The sequence below is a fragment of the Lagopus muta genome, chromosome 4, assembly GCF_023343835.1.
Source record: "Lagopus muta isolate bLagMut1 chromosome 4, bLagMut1 primary, whole genome shotgun sequence".
Lineage (NCBI taxonomy): Eukaryota > Metazoa > Chordata > Aves > Galliformes > Phasianidae > Lagopus > Lagopus muta.
In genome coordinates, this window is record NC_064436.1 from 60,956,380 (window position 1) to 60,983,219 (window position 26,840).

The 26,840-nt window shown below is 36.8% G+C and overlaps 1 protein-coding gene across 2 annotated transcripts; it reads left to right on the forward strand.

The window, feature by feature from the left end:
- Window positions 1-26,840, forward strand: SH3TC1 (SH3 domain and tetratricopeptide repeats 1). Of its 2 annotated transcripts, XM_048943512.1 has the most exons (18): window positions 1-130; window positions 4,876-5,145; window positions 6,036-6,110; window positions 7,495-7,622; window positions 10,140-10,245; window positions 11,213-11,356; window positions 12,053-12,230; window positions 12,715-12,788; window positions 13,667-13,862; window positions 14,265-14,389; window positions 16,408-16,449; window positions 17,799-19,490; window positions 20,156-20,336; window positions 22,152-22,302; window positions 24,391-24,513; window positions 24,788-24,938; window positions 25,842-26,038; window positions 26,260-26,840. In XM_048943512.1, the coding sequence occupies exons 2-18, from the start codon at window positions 4,920-4,922 to the stop codon at window positions 26,488-26,490; spliced, it is 4,020 nt and encodes a 1,339-aa protein (XP_048799469.1). In that variant the 5' UTR covers window positions 1-130; window positions 4,876-4,919; the 3' UTR covers window positions 26,491-26,840. The 2 variants fall into 2 exon arrangements, with proteins under 2 accessions (XP_048799469.1, XP_048799470.1); XM_048943513.1 differs by lacking the exon at window positions 25,842-26,038 and having other exon boundaries at window positions 2-130; window positions 26,260-26,377.

The following is a 26,840-nucleotide window of genomic DNA, read 5'->3' on the forward strand; positions in this document are numbered from 1 at the left end:
GCTGGGCTGTGCAATCAACAGGAAAGATAAGAAGGTCAAACAGGAAGAGCTGTGCTGGAGTCAGCGCTGCGCAGAGCTGAGGAATGCACAGAGCTGCCTGCTGTTTACGGGCAAGTTGGACGTGGAAAAGGTAGGAGAACTCCTGTGTTCTGTCTACACGTATGTCTTGCTGTTATATAGGTACTGTGGTCTAGTATTTGATCGTAGGTTTACCATCACTGTTTCAGAATTACAGCCACTTGAGGGGGATAATCTTGATATCTTGATCCTCTCTTTTACCAATAATGAAATGATTCAAAAACATATGTATGTGATCTCTCACGGCTATGAGAATCTGCTGGGGGCTCCTGTGCTGTTTTTGGCAGTACTTTAGGAGCTGGGCTTCTGTTCTGTGATATAAGTGTTCCTCCTGCCACAGGCCAAACTGTCCCATCTAGCACTCAGAGTAAAGTGCTGAGATGCATAGATGTCTTCTATAGTTTTCTAAAAATAATCTTATTTTTCATTTGAATTATCCAAAAACTTGTGTATTTTTAGTCAGCAATATTAGTTCTGAGTTTATAGTATCAAAACTCAGATTTTGGATATACTGAGCATTCATATCTGAAGTGTGGGTGGAAAGTATGTTTCAGCACTACTGCAGTATGAAGAAAATGAATCATGAGAGGGTTAAAACTCCTGAGGGAATCTGTTTTCAGACTTGAAGCTTGCTGGGACTTGTTTATAGACTAAACATGAGCAGTGATACTGTTTGCAACATAGTTTAGTTATCAATTCTTAGTAAACTGAAGTTACTTCCATGATAAAGAAGTCTGTCTTCCAGTTTTGGAGGGCACTCAGATCTCTAAGTCCATGTGACAGATTTGCTTTACTTTTCTGTGTAACAGTGAAGGAAGAAAGCTTGCTGTTTTAAGTGTTGCTTATACAGCCCATAGTATGAGTTCTGTTTTTAATTCATGCCTATGACTGAATTTCAAGCAGATCAAGGCTTACTCCAAGGATGAAGTTCATAATGGTGTTAGTTGTAAGATATTTTTAGCCTAATAGAGAAGACATGAGGTAAGATTGGGTTAGCAGAAACAGAAGAAGGAATAGTAAAAAAACTACTTGTGTATCAGATTGAAAAATGACTTAGACCATATTACTACTACAAGTCTGAGGCATTGTGTGAATATGCACAGAGCATACAGGAGACAAAGCAGAGCAACGAGATCAAGGATGTAAATACAGTTGAATGTGCTTCATTTGAGGATAATAAGATTTCACTAGCAGGCTCATTTGGCCTGCAGTGCCAGAGGAATGCAGCACAGTATGAGATAAGTTGGGGCTGCTGGTGCTCTGTTGCATCAGGTGCAGAAGAGGCTGGAGACTGTTAATGTAGAACAATTGTCTGCGATCAGCTGGAGCTCAGGTGAGCTGGAGAGGGGCAGGCAATAGCAGTTGCTCCTTTGCCTTAAAGATGCACAAGAGGAACAGTGATGGCAGTGCTGTACCGTCCATGAGGTTCCCAGTGTGCCTGAGTTGTCCTCTTGGGATAAACTGATTCAACTTTACATTGACTTCTGGATTCTTTAGCTATTTCTCACTTCTACAGCACTCCCATATATCAGCAAATAGTCCCTGATTCTCAACTCTGTAAAACTAAAATGATTATGATTAGTACTAGCAACCTGAAGTTAGGCGTGAGAAAATTTGTCTTGAGCCGCTGAAAGGGCAGGTGATCAATGAAAAGGAAATACTGCATTGTGTGTGGATTTTGGGAAAAACTTCCAATATCACCTAATTCATATACTCAGTACCTTTCTCATACTTAGAAAGACATCTTTAAAGACACAAACAGAAGATTTTCAGCAGATGTTATTAGTTTTTCTTCAACTTGCTTTAGTTAGAAGATAACTGCAGTGATAAATAGTGTTCCTGTCATCCACAATTCCTATTATAACAGCAAAAATGAAGGAAAAGCCCTCAACTTTCACAATCAGGGAAACGGAAATGGTCACGATATGCTATTTTGAAAATAGATACAGACATTTGAAGAAAAGGAAGCAGCAACAGAGTAAGAGAGCATGATAATACAAATCTTCTATTTAACTTCCAGTAGGGAAAAGAAGAACTGTGTTTGAGAACAGCTGAAGGCAGGACTTTCCAGCTGCTGTGCTTGGTGAGAGGAGGAGGGGAAGGCAGAATGTCCTTGGGAGCCTCATAAGCCCAGCCTGTGTGTGCACCTTTTGAACAGAGGTTGATTTGAAAAAATGGAAAGTTCATTAGCTTTCTTTGGCCAACATCCTTCATAAATATTAATTTCTCAGTTGAGCCTCAAAGAGCAGCAGATGATCATTTTCTCTAAATGAAATTCTCGTAAATAGAATATTTTGTCAGTGCACTCAAGTATAGATAGTTGGAACTAGTTATAAAGGACAAACTAACTATTCAAGGTACCAGAAAAAAAAACTTTAATCAATTACTTGTATCAATGGAAAGCTAGTTTCCTGTAGCAACAATGGTAGAAGTTAGCATTACACACTTATAAGAAATCTCTGTGAGTGACACAAGCTCTGAAGATCAATGTTTTCTAAATCTTAGAGTGGTTTTATATTTTCCTGTGCTTTGTTTCTGAATCTTTCAACTAGTGTTAAAAATATCTGATAATGGACAGGAACCTATCACCTCAGCCATTAATGTTATAATTTTGCTCCTTTGGGTAGTTATTGTTCACCTTTTTCTATGATGTTAAAGGACAGAGACACAATGCAAAGTTCAGTGACATTTTCCTCATTTAGGACTAGATTTGTATCCCTTAAGATAAATGTAGATGCGTAGAGATTGTCCAGCTTTAGGGAGGCTATTTACTATCTTGTTCTCAGTACTTATATGGAGGTGCACAAGTTGGGTGGCCATTGGCTAAGATGAACATTAAAGATGGGAAAAGAAACTGTTGAGCAGAGTATAGCTGTCAAATATTTTTGAGATCATAATTTTCATTCTGTGTATTTTGGAAAAGACACAAGAAAACATTGCTCAGAGCTCATCATTTGGCTTTTCTTTCTTCTATTGTTTTTTTTTTGTTTGTTTGTTTTTTGTTTTTTTTTTTTTTCTGTTGGCCTAGATTCTAAGATGCTATAACTTCTTAAGCAGATCATATCCATCTTGATTCATTCAAAACTTCCACTTGTTCTTACCTTTGCAGCATTGTCTTCTATAAACAGGATTCTGAATTGACCTATGTTACCCTTACCACCATACAGTCTCTCAGGCAGAAGACAGAAGTTACTGTAGAATGGAGTCAAAGCTGTGCAAACGCATCCCTGCCTTGTCCTGCATTTCAACCTGGCTTGGCATACAGCTGGAGGCTGATTCCATTGGTCATATGGGCCAATCAATTTTTTTAGATTTAGAGACTTAAGTCATGGCACTTGTTAGGGACAGAAGTGTTGGAAGATCTTTGTTTGAAAGAGAAAGCTAGAGCAACAAGCTTTAAGATATCTCATTATATTACTGAAAGAGAAGGGAGAAATTTCCATACTGGTTTGGGAATAGATCATAAAAGGATGTGAGATCACACAGCTTACTGATCTGTGTTCTGGAAAAGCAGCTTTCCATTATCAACTTAATTTTTAACCAATTTCTGCTGGAAAACAAATAGCAGTGGAAATTTCACAAAGATTACAAGCTCAGTATACTTATTATGACAGTAGCTTGTTAACAAGTATGGCTAGAATAAGCACAGAGCAATTTGGGTTTGAGTTGAAGTGACAGAACTAACAGAAAATCAAAAAGGTACAGGATGATCTACTGAGAAAATGAACCTCAGTGTCAGTGGGTGACAGTCTTCAAAAGTCAAAGCTTTTGCAGATGCACTCAATGATGTCTAGTTACACTTTTCTGAAACTCAAGTAGCTAGTACCCAAGAACTGTGACCTGCAGAATGTTTCAAGTCTGCACCTTGTAAAGGGAGCATGGAAGCTTGCAAGTTGTGCTCCACATTCATTTCTATTCCTTTTTCTTAGTGTTCATGCCAGTAACAGTGTTGCTGCCAGGCAGCCTTGGGCTGCAGTGGATCAGTGCTGATTTACTGCAAGGAAAAATTCAAATGCTTGTGTACCAGACTTCCTACACTGAATTCCTCCAGAGGATTCATTATTTAACTAGCTTCAGTCTGCTTGTTTCAGTCAAGCATGCAGTGTCCATTCTTGTCACCTTTAGAAAATAATGCTTTTCCCCTGCATTACCTTTGTTAATGTGAATGATGCTCCCCTTGGAGGCTTTGCCTTAAAGCTGGCCAGGAATAAATAATTATCATAGGGCACAAGTACACTTCAGGACTTGCATTGTTGCTGTTATGCAAGCCTACTTCCAAGGTGTCAGCAAGGTAAAATATCTTGCCCTGATTAAAATGAAGGTATAACAGTGATGATATGACATCTATAAACACTTCAGATTGCCTACAACTGAAACTTGGATATCTATTACAAGCTGTTTCCTAACAGCTGGCTTTGGGAAGCACTCTTTCCTTTTTCTCATTGTATTGTTTCTTCAGATTCTAGCAGCAGCAGAAGAGCTTTTCAGCCAGCTGCTGTTTCCAAGCACTTCTTTCCTTCCTTGTCATCTTGAATAGCTGATTCCAGATCAAATGTCCCTTGCAAAAATGCACTACTGCTGTCATATTAATTACATTTTCTGATTTATATTCCTTCCTTTATTCTGTTTTTTCTCTTTTGTTACTTAATAGGATGAGTTATCAATCCTGGTGGGCTGAGAAATAACAATATATATTATAATGAAAAATAACTCCCACAGGAGATGGAAAGCTCTTGAATATGTGCATGTATAGTGAGATTGTTTTTAATGCATGTAATGATTTTTTTCCCTCCTCAGATTGCTGATAATGTTTATTGGATCACTGTAAGGAATTGCAAATAATGTCGAGTTCTGCAGCTGGAGGCAGTGTGTCTGTGCTCAGCTCTAAAGCCACCATGGAGGTGGGGATCCCTGCTCCTAGTCTAGAGGGAAAGCAAGACAGCAACCTTGAGAGGAAAGAAACAGAGCAGGGAAGGTGTGTGCCTGGCTGGATATGCGAGGCAACCAGTGCTAAAGTGAGCGCTGCCAGGGGCGGAGACAAGACAGACGCACTGCAAGAACAAATGGGTAAAACCTCCATCTTACCCTGCCTGGTTACTCTGCTCTTGACTTTTCTTTGCGTTTAAATTGATGGATTTTTATTTATTTTTTAAACATTTCTTGCTCTGAGCAAGCAGAAAGCTGTCATGTTTTTTCTGCTGAGCATCTACAGCTGTGAAATGCAACAAAACAAATTGCTGTATTTCTCGAATGCTGAACAAGGTGGTGTATTAAATGATCTACATTGAAACTCAATTTGGGCAGACAATATACAGAAATAGTTCAATAACTAGCCTTAAATTTGATTATTCTATGGCTTTTTTTCTAAAGCAAAAAAATGCTGTGCATATGTATTCTTAGTTTTTTGTCTTTGTCCACATAACATCAACAAATGCTTTGAAAAGGAATATATTTTTGCACCCAATTATATTAGAAGCATTTTTTTAAAGCAGAGCAGAAGAAAAATTTTTAGGATATATATACCAATTTCTTTATAAGCAATACTTTTGTCTATTCATAGCACTGAAGCTTAAGTGGTCACCACTTAGTATAGGTGTAAATGAAGAGAAAAATGATGTCTGAATCTTGTTCTTTCTCAAACTGGATGTCAGTTTTTCTTTCCATCAATTCTCTGTTATCTTGAAACTTCACATTAAAACGATAAAATCAAGATTTAATTACTTGGTATGAGAAAAATGATCGTAGTATCGTAGAATAGCTCAGGTTGGAAAATATCCTCAAGTCCAACCTCAACCTGATCTTCAGATACTTTTCATATCTATAGGGAACTTTACAGCAGGAAGTGGGGAAAAAAAAAACTGTGCTAGTACTTTTCCAGTGTGTCAAATGACAGTGTGATTTATTTTTATGTGGATTTTGAAAATGCAACTTAACTGTTCATTTATTTATCATAATAGATTATCCACAAAATGAAAAATGTATGAATGTCAGTTCCAGAACCCTACTTGGTCAAGCTGAGAATTTTCCAACTGGTAAGAAATCTTCCTTTATATCTTACAAGGCTTTCTCATTGCTTTTCTTGAAACAACTAAATAAACAGTGCTTGCAATTGTCTTTCCTCCAGCTTTGACATTTCATCGGCATCGATGAAGTAATGGAACTTTCATATAAAATTTGTTGAGAATTTCTCATAAAAAGAGAAAAGTAATTCAGTAACAGCTCTGCCATCCTCAAAGTAAAGATGATCTTTCCTATGTTCAGATGGAACTCCTTGTGTTCTAATTTGTCTGTTCCTTCTTGACCTGTTGCTGGACACTACTGGAAAAAAAGCCTGGCCCCATTCTCTGGACTCATGCACTAATACATATTTATAAGCATTGATAAGATCCTCTCTCAGTCTTCTCCAGGCTTAACAGTCCCAGATCTCTTAGCCGTTCCTCACATGGGAGATATTCCAGGCCCCTCATCATCTTTTTTGCCTTCCACTGAACTGTTTCTAGGAGATCCACGTCTGTCTTGAACTGGGGAACCCAGAACTAGAAGCAGTATTCTAAATGTGGCCTCACCAGGGCAGAGCAGAGGGAGAGGATCTCAATCCTGAAGCTCTGGCCACATTCTTTTTATTCCTCCCCAGGATACCATTGGCCTTCTTGGTGGCAAAGGCACACTGCTGGCTCGTGGCCAACCTGTTGTCCACCAGAACACCCAGGACCTTTTCTGCAGAGCTCTTTTTCATCAAGTCAGACCCTAACCTGTACTAATGCACTTAGTTTTTCCTTTATCTTGGTTTGTACTGCTCAACAAGCTTAGCTGAGAAACAGCTTTTTCCCATGCTTGGTTTATCTTCTGAAGTAGTAGGGGTGATCTGACACATCACATTAAATTAATGAACTTAAAATTAGCATTAAAAATTGTTGTAATATACAGTGGCCTTTTTTTCCCCCCTGTGATTCTAGTAAATAGTATGTTTGCCTCAAGTTAAAAAATATGCACAGGAAATTTGGAAATCTAGGCATGTTCTTGATGTCCACAGAGCTGTCTGTTTTTGATAAATTAACAATCTGCTTGACTTTTTTTTTTCCTCTTCTCTCTTCTCCATCCCCAAGTTTGACAGTTGTTTTACAAGTTTCCTACAGGCTTGCAGATCCTTTGTGTAGTTTATTCTAATACATAAGTATACTCTAATACAAAACTGAGAAAAATCTTATGCTTTGTGCTAGATCATTATTTCTACCGGATAACAAAAATGAAGAAAAAAAATGTCAGCCCATACAGCAGCTCAATTTTCTGTGTGTTTGCTTCTGAAGTTATAAAAACGTTTCTTAACATAGACTACTTGATTTTGGAGGGATTTTCTGGTTGTACAAATCTGATTCTTCATGACCAAACTTTAGCACTTTGGATATTCTTCTCCAGATATCTCCTTGAAGCTAACGATGGTGAGACGCAAGAATGGATGTCCTGATCCCAGACTCCAGAGGCAGCTCAGAGGACAGCTCCGTCTTCTGGAAAATGACAGCAGGGAAGTCACAGCAGTTTTCAGTGTAAGTGAATTGTTTTGGAATTGGCAGGTATTTTCATTCAGAGAACACGGCTCTGTGCTGCTGAACTCATCTGTTTGTTGCTTGGGTTCAGTTTCCATCTCACTGATGTATGCTTGAATCTGAATGATCAGAATTTCCTTTTGCTTCCCCAAATCATCATTAGAAATATCAAATCACTGAAAGAGGTGGTAGCATTGAATTTATGCAAAATAAGCCCAGCTAAATAAGATATGTAAAGGTTTTAACCAATTTTATTTTCTTTGAGTTGCATCACAGGAAACAGTTTTTGTCTGCTTTATTGATCTGCCCTCATACTGGCTCTTCACTACAGTTTCCAGTTGCATACAGTCATTTGGTGTGTAATTTACCTGGAAAGAACACAGCTAAGCCCAAGAGGAAGTCTGAAGGAGAATAGTATAAATATTGGGCTTCCTAATGCTAGAAAGCTATAGGTTGAAATTGCACAGAAGAGGGTTAGCCATTTTTTATTACTGTCTTTGATTTCCTTTTATATAGAAGCCCTGTTGTGTAAAACCAACGAGGTTTGCTAGAAATACTGTTTAAAGTCTCCTTTTTCCTCCCAATGGAAATAGTAGGTTGATACAATTTGACCGTTGGTGTTCTTTTTCCCTGTCCTAGACTCCATCCCTAGGAAGCCCACCACTGAGATCTTAATTAGTTATGACTTTATGACTATCTTAGATGTATTTGTTTCTATGTGATTTTCCATGAACCCTCTGTCACCAGCCTGCTGATTTTGTGGCTGTGAAAACAGCCTGTACTCCTGCTGCTCTGCTCCTGCTTTTGTTTAGGAGGAGATGGAGGAAAGGAGAGGGGTAGGAAAGGGAAGGAAAGAGCATACACATAGACTAGAGTTGTGGCCATATTAGAAATAGACTTGGGAAAAGGACTTTAAAGGAAGCAAGATTTATAATGATGTTTCCTTAGAATGTTGTTTTGATATTCAGCAGTGCGTGGAGCCCTTGAGGCAGAGATATTTTAGTATGTGTTGGCAATTTATTAATAGATTTCAGGCTCTTGTTAATATTTAATCTGGTGAAGTATTCACAAGATCAAAGCAGTGATGAGACATGCCTTTCAGAAGAGGCTTGAGGTGGACATTTATTTTCAAAAAGGAGTTACTATTTACATCCGTTCATGTTGTGTGAATTACAAATATACAGATTAATCAGAATTAATTTGGAGATCTTTAAAATATTTAACTTATAAAGAGTGGATCAAGCTCTGTGGTTTGTTTGTTGTTTTTTGTTTTTTTGTTTTTTTTTTTTGTAGATAACGAAGTGTTTGATAGAACTTTTTGTAGATTCCAAATTGGTTTCTTCTTTTTTTTTTTTTAAAAATTCACTTTTTTTTTTTTTTATGTGAATGTACTTCAATTTTGTGATGAGCCTCAATCAAAGATACAGCAGTGGAAAATGATACAGTAAAACGACACCAGTCAGCTGTGTGTCTGAATTCTGAGGTGCTGCTTCAGATACTTGAGTCAAATTTGGACAGTTCTATTTTTCTGAAAGATAACATCCAATTTCATCAGAGAGGCCCATTTTTTAAGCAGCTAATGTGCGGTTAGTTTGTATGTTAACAGTCTTTGTCTAGAACATATGTTCAAATATACAATTTTTGCACTTATTTGAATGTTGATATTGTTCTCACCTCATAAAATTCAACATTATAACAATCATCATCACTCATCTTAGTTAAATTCACAACTTAATGTCTCACTCTTACAAATGAGGAGGAAAGGATGTTAATGCATATTTTTAAAAGTAGCATTCAAATGCATTTCATTAGTCTTAACACGTGGAAAGAGTGAACTAGGGAATGACTGTCCCTTGTCTACGGTACCACAGGACCCATGCTACACGTAGCAAGTTCAAAGACATAACAAATATAACAAAAGATGTGCGTGTTTTAATATGCATACAGAACTCTGAGGCGTTCTGCAGAAGGATGATGCAGATCTAAAATATTTAGGCTATGAAGCCTAAAAGTTAAGCTCAGATGACTTAGATGTTTTTAAATGTCAATAATAACAGCAACAACAACAAAGAATCCCTTCTGCTATTTACTGTTATTGCCCTTACTTTTGGCAAAAGCAATCCCTAAGCTGCAAATTGCTCTAGGGTAGGAGGGTATTCTTGGAAAGTAACACTGGATGCTTGCCTGGCTTTCATGCTCCATATAGAGAATATTGGCCACTGTACAGAAGCAGATCTGAACCAGAGAGGCTTTTAGTCTCAGTCAGTCCTACTTTCTCTGTAAATTAACTCCACTGGAATTGTTGGTATAACTGTTAAGAATAAATCAAATTCAAATTTGGTTGGCTGTACGTTGTATGTATGTGTGGAAGAACAGATATCTTACATAGGCAAAATCCTGGATGACTTGTTTAAACCTTCTTAATATGTTCTATATAAATGTGTTAACTAGTGAGAAATTGTGCTCAACTCTGGTAAAACTATCATTAAAATGTTGCTTTTTGATATTTTTCTTTAGGAGCTCTCTGCTAGATTGCTCTCTATTCACAGTGATCAAGATCTAATAGTGGTAACATTTAAAACTTTTGAAGAAATATGGAAGTTTCGAACTTACTACTCATTGGGTAAAGTTATTTCCCCATACCAATGTGCTTTTTTATTCCTCTATACAGAATTTCTGTTTGACTGGGAACCTGCTGAAGAGTACTTTAAAATTCTTTGAAATATTAACTCCTAATATTGGTAAATAATGTGCTTGAACTTGGTACTGGTGCTAAGGCAGAGACATCCCCCACCTCAGAGAGACCCTGCCTTTGTCCCAGTGCCAGGTAACAAATGTCATCCTCCAAACTTCAGAATAGCACTTCAGTGACTGCTCATCCTTCCTATTCATTGTAACTTTAGACTCAAACTATTAGCTAATGTTTCAAATCCTTTAAGTAATTTACCAACTACCACATGCTAATTATTACAACCATCCCATATTTTCCTGTAACTGTGATATAATTTTGAAAGCCTTGAGTCCTAATATAAGGAGATCTGGTTTCCAAGATCAAGCACTGTTGTGATTTATTTAACTCAACATCGTCTCTGTCCTGAAGAAACTTCAGGAATCTGATATTGAGGCACACTAGCTGCTTAAATTGGCACAGCTGATTTGGGCAACAGTTTTATGAGGGATTGTATTTTGAAATTATTTTCGGTTACCTGTTCATACAAGATGCTAAGCACCTGTTGTTCAAAGCTTGCTAGTGATTACCTCTGTTTAATCCTAAATCTTTCAAATATGGCTGAACTATGGGGAACTCCTATAAGGATATGGTCTGTTACTTCAGCAATAGTAGGCACAAAGAATTTCTGTAATGTTCAGATGTAATGTGTGACAGCTAAGCACCCAAAGTAGCTGTAATGCATGAAACTCAAAGAATGAAATTATGCCATTATGTAGTAACAAGAGTTATGTATTATGGGTTAAGAAAAAGTAATGTCATATGGATGCATATCCCAGTCTCAGTCTTTCTGAAAGTTGTTTTCTTGTATAATATAGCAATATTGCAAGGAAAACAAAGTCTTAAGTTTTTTTCCCCCTAGGTTTTGTAAATCACTGCATGGAAAACTTATTCCTAGATCAATCTTTCTGGCTGTATTCTCAAGAGGAGGAAGAAACAGGCATTGAAGTTTGTATAAATGAAAAATCATTAAATTTAATGTACAGAAGTCTGCTAGTACAAGAAGGTAAGGAGGACTCTTTGTGCGAAGGTTAATTTGTGAGAAGCATCTTTCTTTAAAATCCTACAAGCAAATCTTGACACTCACTTTGTTACTGAAGTTGAAATTTAAATCTTTTTAACGTATGTAATAGAAACATAGAGAGAAAGGAACAAACACAGAAGGAACTCAGTAGAATCGAAGGAGGATTAATGAAAATCATGTACAACTGGTCCATGAATTGGATGCCCAAAGGGTTAGATAGGGATGTGCATTTCAATTTACTTAATATTATGCTAGACCCTGTAGACATGAAAGAGATTACAGATAGTTGCCAGGCTCATATGCTTTTCCTAAACAGCTCTGATCACAGATCTGATGCTACTGTGAAGCAGAATGCTGGGGTAGATATGTTGTCAATCAATGTAATAGAAACAGTTCTTGTATCCTTTAGAGAATGTAAATGCATAGATCCAGGTAATCTGCTGTAAAATATTGCAAAAAGAAGGTGGTAGAGGATTCTGTGCTTCATAGGATGTTATTGTACCTAAACAGAAACTAGACAGAAATGCATGAAAATCTCTCAAACAACTGGAAAGAAAATACCTGTGAAATCTCAGATTTTCCGTCTTTAATTGAATGCTGTTCTTGAAGCAAGTTGTAAAGCTTGTATGACAGAAAAACATTACATAAATGGCATCTGCTACTCTGCTTTCTTTTTAGGGGCATTTTTTGTTCTATGTCCTGACAATATGGTAAGAAAAATAATGGCTACAGACTGCAAAATAAACACTTACTTTGAGGCTGGGACTCTTACTGCTGGTGTAGCAGATGGATCTGTGGATGGTGACATGACTATGCTGTCTGATGTTTCTCTGGAGCCTTTGATCCCTTTTCATCAGTAGGTACCTGACTCAACTATTTTATATATATAACATATAACACATATAACATATATGTATATATATATGTTTCATATGCATGCCCCTACTCCGAGACAGAGGTGTCTCTAATGGCAGCTTGTTCTGGAACATCCCTTTTCCATTAACAAGGAGAACAAATGCTCTATTTTCTTCCATGCTAAGTAACAGAAATTAGTTTCAGATGCCTGTAGTGCAGCATTTAATGAAGGTGGTTTCCATTCTATTAGGTTGGATACAACCTTTTTTTTTTTCCTTGCAAGTAAAAAAAACTACACCTTTGAACTACTATCACTCTAAGTTGTTATTACTCAAAATATAGCTGTATATGAAGTTTACAGTGTTGAAATTGAAAGATACTGATTGGGAGAGGTGAATCTTGTTTTTAAATGGACTTAAAATATCACTGCTGCTGTTGCAACTTCTAGTTAAACATTTCATACACACTACACTTTCTACTTTCAGGTGGTTTCTTAAAGTATATTCTGATCCCATCGATGTTACATACAAAACTGAATCTAAATCCATCAGACAACTTGGTAAGATGTTCCAATAAACATCAGCATTTCAGCATTTTAGAAAGTTAACTTACTCTATGCTTTCATTAGGCCACCCTCTCAAGTGTTCAGTATCTTTTTTTTGTTGTATTAGGATGGGAAAAAAGCTTTCAAATTGCATTGTAGTCAAATTAGTGAGGGCATAAATCTCTGCCTATGACAAAGGAGTTTTACAAACTATATGGTTAGACACATCTAATTTGAGTTTAAACTCTGAAGGCTTCTCTTTTTTTTTTTGTCCTAAATATTGTGTAAAGCAGACATGCAAAGTAGAAAAGAGCAATTTGCCTCTGTAGATTTGAAAATAAACTTTAAAATAAGAATATTCACTGATGTAATTTTTGTGCCCTTTTCACATGTACTGCTTCATCTAATACTGCCAGAGAAATAAAACTCATGCAAGTGGGCTCAGGTTAGAGAGTAAATACGGGTTATTTTCTGCCATATATGTCCATCTCAATACTGCATGGACTGGTATATAACTGCATTTTATCTAATACTGATTTTATAAGTTAGTTCAAATGCTAGTGCTTCCCTCAAGAAAAGGGACTTAAAGAAATTCCTACTGTCATTCATGATGGAATAGGTTATCATTTTGAAAAGATTTTAGACCTTGCCATCTAATGGCTGGGAAATAGCCATTGTGAGTTTTATATTGTGCTATCCACAATTTTAATTGCTCAAACAAAATTTATCATCTTCAGACACTTCAAATCTTGCTGTGCTGGATGTACAACTGAGAGATTCCAGGAAGGTCTTTTGCTAAATGCATTTCTCTGTTAAGTTGCTATTCTATTAAATGCATTGCTAAATTACTGTATCTACTGCAAATGTTATTTGTCTATCTCTTTATTACACAGCAACAGGATCCTGTCTAGCTGTGATGAATTATGATAGTGCTGTGCCTGAAGAGATTAGTTTCCAGGAAGGGGACAAAATTGAGATCCTTGGCTATTTAATTGAATGCATGGAATGGTTTGTTGGAAGACATTTGTTTACTGGCCACGTAGGCTTTGTAAAGACAAGTCACGTTAAGCTGGATTTACCTGGAAATAAGTAAGTGACATAACTCAGAAAACGAAAGAGGCTTAGTGTATGATTAACAAATGTACAATTAGAAGAGTGGCATGGTTAGGATGGTTTTTACAGGTTTATAGTTGAAAAGTTTATTGTGGTGGAAAGAGACAATAAAAAATGAAATGTTCACCCATGTCCTCGTTTCACGGTAGAAAACTCCAACAGGAGGAATCTCTAGAAAGAGATCCTTCCCCAGTGGCAGTCAGCCCTTAAATGGGGTCTAGGAGACCCCATCTGCATAAGTATGATTACCATTACCACTACTGAGCAGAACAGAACCTGCAAATCATGCATTAAATATCTCCAGCAAAATCAAACTTCAATGCCACAGTGAGTTACTCAAACCAAATCTGTTCTCTGATTTGCTCCTTTCTTTGTTAGAGTGGACCTGGATTTTCTTAAAGCAGAAGAGTTATCTTTCTTTCCAAAAGAAAAAAATGTTGAAGAAGTGATACATTTGTTGAAACAAACCTCTATAACAGATGTTTGTTCTGTGTATAGAATAGGTAAGTGTGAGTTTTGCTCATTTTCACTATACTAGTTATATGTGAAGTTCCTCCATCCACACTATAAGTAACTTTTTCTCTTTTAATGAAGTTCCAGCCATTTAGCTACTCTGAAATATGTTGGCATTCTGTTTGATCACAGAGATGGCATTCAAATAATCTTTGCTACTTTCCTGTTGATGCATGACTTCCCTGCAGAGCATTTACAATCCTCTTTTGTCCATTTTCAAGTGAATCAAACAGCAGGGCTTCCAAATGTTGCTGTTGAAGTGATCTTCAAGCATTCAAATGTCAGGGTGGTGCATTAGACAAGACAGCACACTCAGCTAAATATTGTCTGCTTCATGTTTTTCTTAGGAAAGGTGGCATGATTATTGACAGCTAATGCAAACATACACCTCTTCATGTTTTATTTAACTATCAAAGACATAGCAAAAGAAATAACATTTTTAGCTGCACCATTTCTCTAAGCACTCATGCTTCACATAATGTAGTTGAGACAACTAAGGCTTCCTCTTTACGGACTTAATGTAGGGCAATCTAACAGACCTGTCTCCCTGAGCTGATCACGAGCAGCACTTTCTTACTCTGCCACAGTTTGGTCTGTGGTCATGTATACATTTGCCAAATATCTTACAGGTTTATCTTCATTAGTGCCATCTGAAGAGCCCATAGGTCCCAATATGAAATGAGCCAGTGCTGAAGGTTTGACTCACGCACTAGCTGGATTTTGCATGTCTGTGTGCATGCAGACAATAACCACATGCCACACCTCAGCTGCAGAGCACAATTCATGTCAGTGTACAAAACAACTCTATTTCTTACCTTCCTCTTTCAAAAGAAAAACCTGGAAGAAAAACTTTAGATCTCTACTAGGTACTAAAACTGTCTTCTGAGCTTAATAGAGATTTGCTACATCTCGTCTCTTTCCTAATCCTTAAAACTGCCATCTTTACCACCTTTTTTCTTTTAAACTGTTCAGTTGGTCAGCATAACTTGATTTACTGAAAGCAAGAATGACCTGAGTAAATATCTCTATTAGTTAATGCGACATATTTATTTACAAGCCCTTCCTCAACTGGACATTCAGAGCATTAAGATACAATTACTATTGTAAATATCTGTGACGTTTGGGCAGAAAACTCAGGAAAGCATTTAGAGAAAAGAGATCCAGAAGTAAATAGTCAACGAGAGGTGAGTCTGACAATCTAGTAAAATGGCTTTCTATCAGCTTAAATAGACCTAGTTCTGTGAGCCTATGTGATTGTATAGATACCCTTCAAGAACTTAGTATAACTTACATTGCATCCAGTGTATGCACGACACTGGATATAATCTCATAATGAAGTATGGAAACTGGAATATTTTGAGAAATATTTTCCACATAAAATAGTAATTCTGAAATGTTCTAGAGGTGTGCTATGCTAAACACTTAAATCTAGGTCTATAGAACTATAAACAAAATTGGAAGATGCATTCCTTAAAATAACAGAATACTTAGGCACATTTAATCTAAATGTTGGAATAGTCACAAAGGCCTGTAATTGTTACCTATACAAATTACCAAAAAAATGTTTTTTCCTTCTGAGTGCTGATAAAAAATGTCAGCAATATTTAAGTATTTTTGTACCTGATTTTGGAGATGGAGGGAATGACTGTATCTACATTGCCCCTTTGTAAATAGGCAGTATATGCATTCAGGTTTAGTGAAACAGTGATGCATCCTACATGTAGAACAATTTGACTTGAAGATTTAAATCTAATGCTGTATGCAGAAATCTCCTCAACGTGCTCTGTAATGTTAGTTGTGTGGCAATGATAAGCATGTAGAAAGCAGTAAATTCTATGTAGGGGTGGGCAAGTCCTGTAGTATGTTATCCTTGGGTCAGATGTGGGAAATTTACAGGACACATCCAATTTTTCCACCACAAGGAACTGAGAAGTCTTATTTTAGGATATTTAAGGCTGAAAAAGAACCAAGATACCGTAACTTGCACGGCTTTTTTTCTTTCTTACAGACCAATTAGAAGAACAAGAATTTCAGAAAACGTGTGAATGTGGTAATAAATATGCATACCATTTCAATGTAGAATTAATGTTATTTCTAATTTTTTGCTATCTTTGCCAGCTTTTCTTTTTCTAATGTCTTTCCACATTCTTTCTTTTTCTCTCATTGCTTCTCTATCTTTTCACTAGGTTTCACTGTAAGATGTTTTGGGCTTTTAGAAATATTAGATGCTTTTCTATCCAATTGACCTTGTCCTTCAGTTGTCAATTGTACAACTTTTTTTTACTGTTATGACCACCCTACGCATTATTGTTTATGAGACACCTAGGAAGTGTATAGTTTAAATTCCAGCAGATCTTCAGTTTGCTAGAAAACACCCCATAAATATGTTCCCCAAAGGAGATACTTTCAGAATGCAGAATTATTTCTAACTGGCATTTAGCTGCTAAGCTATTACTATTCATTGCTTTATTCTAAATGCCAATTTTTGTATTTGATTCTGCTGAACAGTTCCAGAAACTGTTCTAAGGAAAGCTCTCTAAATCTGTACCTTCAATAAGTTACTGTTGGTCTTCAGCTGTTAGCTTTACACTATGATCACAACCTGATAACAATGGGGAAACTGAAAAATGTCTTTTTTTTTTTTTTTAATTTGGACAATAACAGCAATAATACTACAGTAGAATTTAGATCAATTACCACATTGTAATTGCATGCAGAAAACCTGTACCAGCAAAGCAGCACCTGCTTCAGACTTCAACAGTACAATTGGCTCGATTTTTATCATCCCTGGCTAATCTGTCTTAGTTTCCTAGAAAAATTTAAGCATAATTTATTCATGTGCTCACACTTAAGGTTCCTTGAGACCTTAAATCCTTTCTACATTCATGCCCAGACCTTGAGTAATTTATCCAGCCTCCAGTTCAGACCTTGGACATTTCCAGATTCTGGTGATCCTCCTGCTTATCACCTGGTCTGAATTGTAATTCTCTGACAGATTTCTCTCTCTTTCTCTCATAAATACACAGAGAAAACAGAAGATATGGGCCAAAAGTGTATATTTTAAGTATACGCTCAAACAGAAAGTAGTTTGGATCAGTTTAAAATAGAAGAGATTTTAGTGATGGGGCATATTGATAAGCAGCCTGTTTACACGTGGCAGGTTCATTTTATCCTCCATTTCCCATACTTGTTCCATCATACCATACTTGTTCCGCCATACTTGTTGACACATCTTGATTTCTTTTTCTCTAGCTTTCATTTGTCTCCCTAACATACTGCTTTCCTAACAGCTAGTGTTTTCATAATGTCTTCTACTGATAGATAGTCCTGTTGGTCCAAGATCTTTGTGTGTGTATATACGCATTAAATAGTGACCTGTAATTTATTTTTGAATTTCAGAAATTCTATGTCCATATTCTAACATGGTGACCGCCAGCAAGAAGAATGGCAAGATAGAAGAATTTGTGGAGAAGTTCAAGAAATTACAGGTCACACAGGCAGAAGGGCCAGCTACAGAAGGAAAGGATTCTGCCAGCTCTTCACATAAGGAAATCTTTCCTTCACCCGAAGGACCTTGCTTCTACATATATCAAGATAATGGTCAAGAATCTGATGTCTTTGAGTCATTGTTGCTCTTCTTAAATAGCAAAGAGTATGAGAGTGATTTCAAAAACCTGTATGATTTCTCTTATCCATTCATTAATAGCATGTTTTATGGTTTTTCAGAGGAAGATGAACTACTCAGTTTTTTTAGCTTAGCAAGGGAATTAGCAAAGAAAGCAGGTATGTCATGGGCACTAGCAAGGCTCTGCTTTCTCTTAGGCAGGCTGAGTGTTAAAAAAGTGAAGTTTTCCCAAGCTCGGGTTTATTTTGAGGAAGCTCTTGGAGCAGTAGCTGGAGGATTTAGCGATTTGTACTTTATAATTGCTCTTTACACAAATCTAACAGTCATCTACTTGACACAGAAGAACAAAGAAAAATGTTCTCATGTTTTTGACAAGGCTACATCTCTTCTCATGGGAATTCCCAACCACATTTGCAGTGCTGACATGGAGTCAGATATTCTAAAGCATGCTCTGAAGAGGACGATTTTAAGCCAGAACAAACATGCAGAGGCTAGGGCATGCTTTTTACTGGCAAAACACTACACTGCACGCAAACAACATGAAGAGGCACTTCCCTTCTTAGAAAGGCTGCAACTGTTGTCTAATGACTTGGGTTTACAGAACAACTTATCTAAAAACTGTTATTTCAAACTAGCAGAGTCCTACGATGAGAAGTGTTTGCCACACATTGTGTTAAGCTGCATAAAAGTCTCCTCTTCCCAGAACTCAAGTACTCTAATGGATTCCCTGAAAAGGATTGATTTGGTCATCAGAAATGCTCCCAAACTCTATGGCTTGAGAAAACTCAGACAAATACTTCCATCCCAAATTGCACCTTACCTCACACAAGCACTTTCCTCTGCATTTACAAATGAGCATCAAGGACTATGCAGCACCATCTATCTTAGTTTAGCAAAACTGTACAGCCACCACAAACAGTATGAAAAAGCCATCGTTTACATGATGAAAGCCCTGGACTCTGATACTTCTGCTAAGCCAGAGGAAACTATTAACTACTTGGTTTCACTTGCTTGGCTATATGTTCTTTACAGGCAGTATGATGTGGCAGCAACCATTTTAAATGCTGTTGTGGACTCCTCGTGGAGCAATCCTCAACAGCTAGGTGTTGCTTATAACATGCTTGCTATTGCTTTGAAAAGAACAAACAACACCAAGAAAGCTGCTGAAAGCTGCTACAAAGCTCTGCGTCTTTCTGAAGAAGCCAATATGACTCATAACCAAGCTATCTCCATGGCTAATTTTGGAGAACTCTGTCTACATGCAGCAGCCAGTAAGCTGGCAGAGCATTATTATATCAAAGCAGTGAAGCTATTTGCCAAACTTCCAAGTGTGGACTGTGGTCAAGAGTTTATTCAAACTCTCCTTCAGTTGGGACGTTATTATGTTAGTAGAACTCAAAGAGAAAAAGGAAGGTTTTATTATGAATGGGCATTTTTAATTGCAATGGAGATAAGTCATCTGGAAAGTAAGTGCTGGGGCTTTTGGGAGCAGTGTTTGTTATAGGGGTGTATTACATTTTTTCCCTTAAATGATGCTTTATTTTCTGTTGTTTGACAGCTATCAAAGTGATTGGAACGTTTGTTCCATTCTATAATGGGGAAGACATAAATGCATGTTTATTTGCTCTTTTGCTGCTTCTTAGGTTTGTCAGAAATCATGAGATGGAGAAAATGTACGTGTTAAGAAACAACTAAAGAATTTTAAAAAAGAAAAAAATAAATCCAGGCACTTCTATGTTCAGTAATACTGATAACAGCTATATCATTGGTAGTAGAAAAAGAACTACACTCAAGTTAAATATATGAAAATAAGGGTAATCTGAATTAATTTTGCATAAAATAGTTCTATTTAGAAGAACTATGCTATATTCATTTTTGCTACTGTGATTTAGGTACCCTAAATATTAATGATGAATTATTTATTTTATTCTGGAGATAAAGTTACTTCTAGCTTTTGTTAATTTTGATGAGGTTGAGGAAGTTGCTGGTGGAATCTTTTTGTCATTGCTTCTATTTTTATTCATTGACTGTGCTAAAATTGTGAAACAATAGGAATGAATTATTTTAAAGGTAACTTGACTTTCATTTTAAAATAGAGATTCATAGTACTGTTGTGTGTCTGTTCCCCTAGGTCAACTTCAAGCAATTAAACTGCTGTGTCAGTTCTACAGTACAGTCGTTCCCAATGAGGCTCAGTGTGTCATCTACAATGAGTATCAACTATCTTTAGCTAGAAAGATGTCCAATAAAGTTCTGGAGGGACAAATTTTGGAAACCATTAGTCAGCTCTATTTGTCTTTAGGAACAGAAAGGTAAGATATGCTGAATAACTTTGTTTTTATCCTGATTTGAACTTTTATATCACAGTAAAGGATCTCAATCTTTGCAGTAGTAGTATATGACAAATATTTTTCACTTTGTTTTGCCAACATACTTCACTATAATGGAAGGCTCCTATGGTAGTGGAGAATTCTGGTCTGCTTTTTAATTTATTATATTTTTTAAAGTAACTATTATCTCTTAAAGGAACCAAGATATTAAGCAGAGATTATAGCACTACTTTAAAAGAGAAATTATTTTTAAAATGTAAGAAGATGACTGAAAAAGTTTATCTGCTATGCAACTTCAGATGACTGTAACATATCTAAGGTTACTGCTGGCGGATAACTCATTTGTGTTCACATGACAATTTTTCTATGGAAAACTGAATAGCATATTCCATGTCAGACATTAAGTTGTCTCTGTGGGGGTTTTTCTCTTTGAGGAAAAAATTTTCAGAATTTCTGTAAACAGAAAGACTATTTACAGAACTACACAGCATCAGTCTACAGAAATTTCTACCCTGCTCTTGTTTATACTAATTTTTTCCTTATCATTACAGAAAAAAACAGGTTGCAGGGGTCTACAGTAACTAAGAGGTGCTGTAGAAATGCAGCAGTTTCTTTAAAAAAAAAAAAAAACAGTTTTTTTAAGATTGTGTCTTTTCTTGCTATATCACACAAAATCATTTATCATTTTCTATTTCAAATGGAAAATTTTCAGGTATATTGAGGTACACCTAATTATGGGTAAGGAAAATAATTATCACTTGTGGAGAGACAGAATAGATGCTAATTTTAGCCTTAAGTAGTTGAAGTTGAAACCTTTAATTTTTCAAATTGATATCCAAATTATTCTGCTTTATTGACCGCTGTTGAATTATATAGTTGGTCAAAAAGAAATAAATAAATACTTCAGAAAGACTGAATACAAAGGAGTCAGTCAAGATTTCAAATTAGCTGAAATGTGTAGAACATTTAAAATAGGTGGAAAAAATTACTGCTTTGTGTGCAACTAGTGCATGGAATTTACACATGCTAGGACTCTGGTTCCCAAAGACCACTGGTTCTGAGAACACTACTGAATAATAGCAGGCATTCAGTATGACATTAGATAGAGCCTGACTTGTTCCATCTGCTGTTCTGAGTTATGGATTACTATATGCTTCCATCTGCTTGAAAGCAACTTTGCTTTTTATGGTACATTTTAAAATGCTTGTCTTGTTTGTGGAGGAAAATGAATTGGGTCAGGGCAGTGGGAGTCTATCATAAGATGGATAGGGAAGGATTTAGTAAATAAATCTGGAGCTCAGCCAATCTGGCAGGTCTTTCCAACAAGAACTGTGAGCACTTCTAAGAATGCTATGACCTTACAACTAAAGAAAAGTGTACTCACCAATGGTCTTGTAATTTGGGTGCTTCACTATGCATCTCACCTCAAAATTTTGTGCAAGTGTGGATTAGTCTGATCCTTGCTCAAGCCATAGCGTAGGTGATATTTAGAAAATATGTATTTCAGACATTATTTCTTTCTGAGTCTTATAAGAAAAAGCAGAAACTATACAAGAGTTTAAGATGAGGATCTTTTTCCCCCCCTATTACCTGATAACGATCTAGAAGAAAATAGACCAAACAAAAGAAAGAAGCATTGAGGTGCTAATTGCTAACAGAATAGTTGAGAAATTGTGGTTGTGCACTGAATGGCGGAAATATTCCTTTACATGAACATAAAGCTTTTCTAATTATGAAGACAAACCTTCCTGATTCTGAAGAGTCACCCTGTGATGAATAGTTTTTCCCCCATTCCAGGGCTTACAGATCAGCTCTTGAATATACCAAAAGAAGCCTTGGAATATTTATAGATCTCCAGAAAAAAGAGAGAGAGGCATATGCTTGGCTACGGGCAGGAAAAATATATTATATTCTGAGGCAGAATGAGCTTGTGGATCTCTATATTCAGGTATGTTATCAACACAGTTATGCACATGTCGTCGACATGCTGCAGGTAGCATGGTAAGACAGTGTGTAATTTTAACACTCCCAGAGACTTTACCAACTGACCTTCTGAACACAACACCATCATTTACGTACTAAGCTTAACAGCTGAAAGTCTGAGTGTTATCCTGTGGTGTTCCGTTTTAATCTGTTGCTTGACTCCATTAAGATTCTGAGTGGTGAACTTTACAGCCTGTTTCAATGCAAATTCTGTGTTCTGTGCAATTCTTCATTTTATTACACCCTTGTCTACCAGGTCTGCAACAGCACAGCAAGCATATCGTACATGCTTACTGTATGCTAATAGGTACAGATACTAATCATTGCAGTGTGCAGGCTAGTGGGCCACATCCCCAGGAAAACTGCTGCTACTTCTGTTGCTATTAGCAGGCTGTAAGATGGCCTGAAGTGGTGATCTGGCCCTTGTGACTGCTGATACAGAATCATCCAGTGTCTATCAGAGCCACACTGCAGTGTACATGTGAGCCTTACAATTGTCTATATTGCTTCCAGCCAATCGTGTAGGTATTTGGTAAATTTCTTCCTGCTTTTGTAAAGGGGTTAAAAATATTTGTCTGCTGTAAGGGAGAGTGCTGCCTTGTAGAACAGGGCGTGCGTAGAATTTGACCCTAATGAGATCTGAGTGTTGGCTGTTTGAGTGCTTGATGTTTGAGTGGTAACAAAAATATGATCATAAAATAAAAATAAACTGAGACCCACTGTTTAGATGTACAGCTTCCAAAAATATGGTACAACAGTTCTTAGGGTGCCTGAAGCCAAAATAATCTGAAAAGGATCACTGTCATTGAGCTGAAGTAAGGAGCTGGACTTACATTAATATAACACAATTCAAAAACCAGAAATCACAAAGCCAATGCAAGACTCATCATGCTTTCTGTGTAAGTCCCCTTTCCCATCAATATAATCAATATCAGTACTGGAGTGTCCTGGCAACACTCATTTGCTTTAGAGCAGATGCACACATGCTTCCTCTCCCAAAATCCTTCATGCTGATGAAGTATATACTTAGTTTAGAACAGCAGGATAATGGAGCTGTGTTTATTTAAAAAAATATATAAATATATATAAACTGTTCAATTAGCTATATCTAACTTGTAATGATAATTAATAATAATAATGATAATAATAATGGTAATAATGATAATGTGTCCAGTTCTGGGCTCCCCAGTACAAAAAAGACAGGGATCTCTTGGAAAGAGTTCAGCGGAGGGCCACAAAGATGGTGAAGGGCCTGGAGCATCTCTCCTATGAAGAAAGGCTGAGTGAACTGGGTCTGTTCAGCCTTGAGAAAAGAAGGCTGAAAGGGGACCTGATCCAGGTCTATAAATATCTAAGGTGTGGGGGGCAGAATGGCGAGGCCGGACTGTTTTCAGTGGTGAGTGGAGACAGGACAAGGGGAAACGGCTGGAAACTGCAGCATAGGAAGTTCTGCACAAACATGTGCAAGAACTTCTTTACAGTGAGGTGACGGAGCACTGGAACAGGCTGCCCAGGGAGGTGGTGGAGTCTCCTTCTCTGGAGATGTTCAAGACCTGCCTGGATGCCGACCTGTGCGACCTGGTGTAGGGAACCTGCTTTGGCAGGGGGGTTGGACTCGATGATCTCAGGAGGTCCCTTCCAACCCCTACAATTCTGTGATTCTGTGAATTTATTCCTATGAGAATCTTGATCTCAAATTTAATATTTTGCAATTATTGACAGCACTACTGGTGCTCTTGTGTAGTTTCTGTTTTGTTTGTTTTTGTGTGTATGCTGACCAAGCCAGCAAAAGACTATTGCCAGAGAAAGGGAGACCATACCCATGTACATGCCCTGGTTCCTATAGTACCTTTTCAACATCGAGCTCCTTAAAAAGAGGGTGTACCAAAAAAGACAAAACATGGTGTCAACAAGTATAGCTTTTCCTACATCTTAACAAGAAGAGTCTTTAACTCTTTAAGATCATTTTTTTCAATTGCTCATATCTATATACACTCATTTATTTTAAACAAAGAAGTAACCAAAACTTTATTTTACCTAATTCCATTTTCAGGTTGCTCAAGATGCTGCTCTATGCACAGGAGATCCAAACTTAACAATGGAATTGTTTGAAGCTGCTGGAGACATATTTTTTAATGGTAAATGGGAAAAGGAGAAAGCAGTGCCTTTCTACAGGGTTTGTGCATTTTTTTTTTTCCTCCACTGATAGTTACATGCTTTTCCCCTTTGTAACAGGTGTTCTGGAAATCCTGAACCTCTTAACAAACTTACTGAGACTTATCTTATGCCCTGGTGTTAATAGATTTCTTCAAACCCTTCTTTTGGGTTTAAGATGTAGAATATTCAAAAAGTAAAACAAAAGCAAAAGTTGCTTGACGTTCCATCAGTGGAAGTTTGTCAGTGCACATTTTGTGGTTCTGCAATACCTAAGCTGCTCTTATGCATTTCAGGACAGGGCTCTTCCCCTTGCTGTTGAGACTGGCAACAAAAACACTGAACTCAGATTATGCAATAAACTGGTGGAGTTGCTGGTGAATCTAAAGGTTTACGAGGAAAGTATGGAATATGCAAAAACATCTCTTATGCTCAGTGTAAATTTAGGTAAGACCAATTTCAGTGACATCTGTATATTACAGTTACCTTCGATTTAAGGCAGGATTCTAAAAACGTTTTCTTCTAGAAATTCTGTCAGAGTTACTGCCAGGATTTCATAATAATGCTATCATTGATATTTTTGCCTCTTTTCAAAAATGAACAACTTATTGCTGCCCCTTCAAACTCTAATATCATACAGAAAATCTTTGGTACAGCACAGAATTAAGTCTGGGATTCCAAGTCCAAATTTAATATGCTTTCTGACAATCAAGTTGTACTACTCATGAATGGTGTGCCAAGAGGCTTTCAAGTGTCAATGTGCTCTTTTCAGATTTGCTAGTAACCTTGCTAGCAAGCATACCTTGGAAAAAGTAATTAAAAACAACATGGCTTGTTTTCAAAGCAATATTCTTTGAAGTTTTGAGAACTGTTCAACTGATTAAGAATGGTCTAATTCCTCTGTGACTGCACAGATGTGTCATTTTGATCAGTCTGATCATTGGTTTTTGTGACATAATTTCTGATAAAAAGTTTTTACTGAAAAGGACAAGGGAGTTTCTAATCCTACTATCTACTACATTTTCAAGATAATCTACATATATTTCTGTAAACATGCACAGTATGTATGTATCTATACATGAAAGGTATACATGTATATAGTTATTTTTTAAGAAAATCCCAGTGTTGGTGAAATGCAGCAGTTTGAAATACAGAAATTTTGTGGGATTTCTATTTAAAAGAAAGGATAGCTTTAGGGCATGCATCTATTGGGATCAATTAGTTATATTCAATAAAATACCATGTAGATATAAAACAAAACAAAACAAAAAAACCCTATAGACATTTCTTGGTTTGAGATAATTTGACTTCCTTGCCTCCTTGTTTTTATCCCAATTCTTGTCTCATTAGGAAATCAGCTAAATGAACGAGTAGCTTACCATCGGCTGGCTGCCATCCATCATCATTTGGGTCACTGTGAACTAGCTGAACACTTTTATTTAAAGGCTTTGTCCCTCTGTTCCTCTCCTCTGGAGTTTGAGGAGGAAACTCTGTACTACGTCAAGGTGTATTTGAATTTAGGAGACATTATATTCTATGATCTTAAGGTAAAAAACACTAAAAACTGCTGTGGAAAATGATTACACATAGTAATGTTTTTCATATCATTTTACTCAATCATTTTTATACATTTAGAATCTAAATAATAACGTGAGAGAACTTACTGAAGTTCAGTTACTATATTTTTCTGGTGCATTAAAACTGAGCTTGGGTGTCCTCTTACACAGCTGTACTACAGGGAGTGCTATCTTTCTTTCTTTTACTTCAGGATCCCTTTGATGCTGCAGGCTATTACCAATTGGCTCTCGCTGCTGCCATGGACTTGGGCAATAAGAAAGCTCAACTGAAGATTTACACAAGACTTGCAATAATCTACCACAACTTCCTTGTGGATCGGGAAATGTCTCTCTTCTTCTATCAAAAGGCAAGAACCTTTGCAACAGAGCTGAATGTTAGAAGAATAAATCTAGCTCCTGATCAGTGTTATAAGAGTTTATAAGCATCTTTGAAAACTGTAATCTTAGTACAGAAGTAACTGCAGAAACCCTGCACTCGCTGGCGCATGCAGAATGCATTGTTTCATACAGCACATGCTGTGAGTGAGATCTTAGCATCCCAGGGGAAATTATCTGTTTTTGTGATAGTGGACTGCATTTCATTGTCTCTAAGATATACAGTCTTGTTATTTGAGATTAAACTAAAAAAAAAAGAAAAAGAAAAAAAGAAAAAAAAGCCTTTATTCTTTTTCGCTGTTAGTAAAGAAAAACCTTTGTCTAGTTACATATTGGAAAATGATAAATACGTATATGAATGAAAAGTATTTAATAAAGCATTGTAGAGAAACATTCA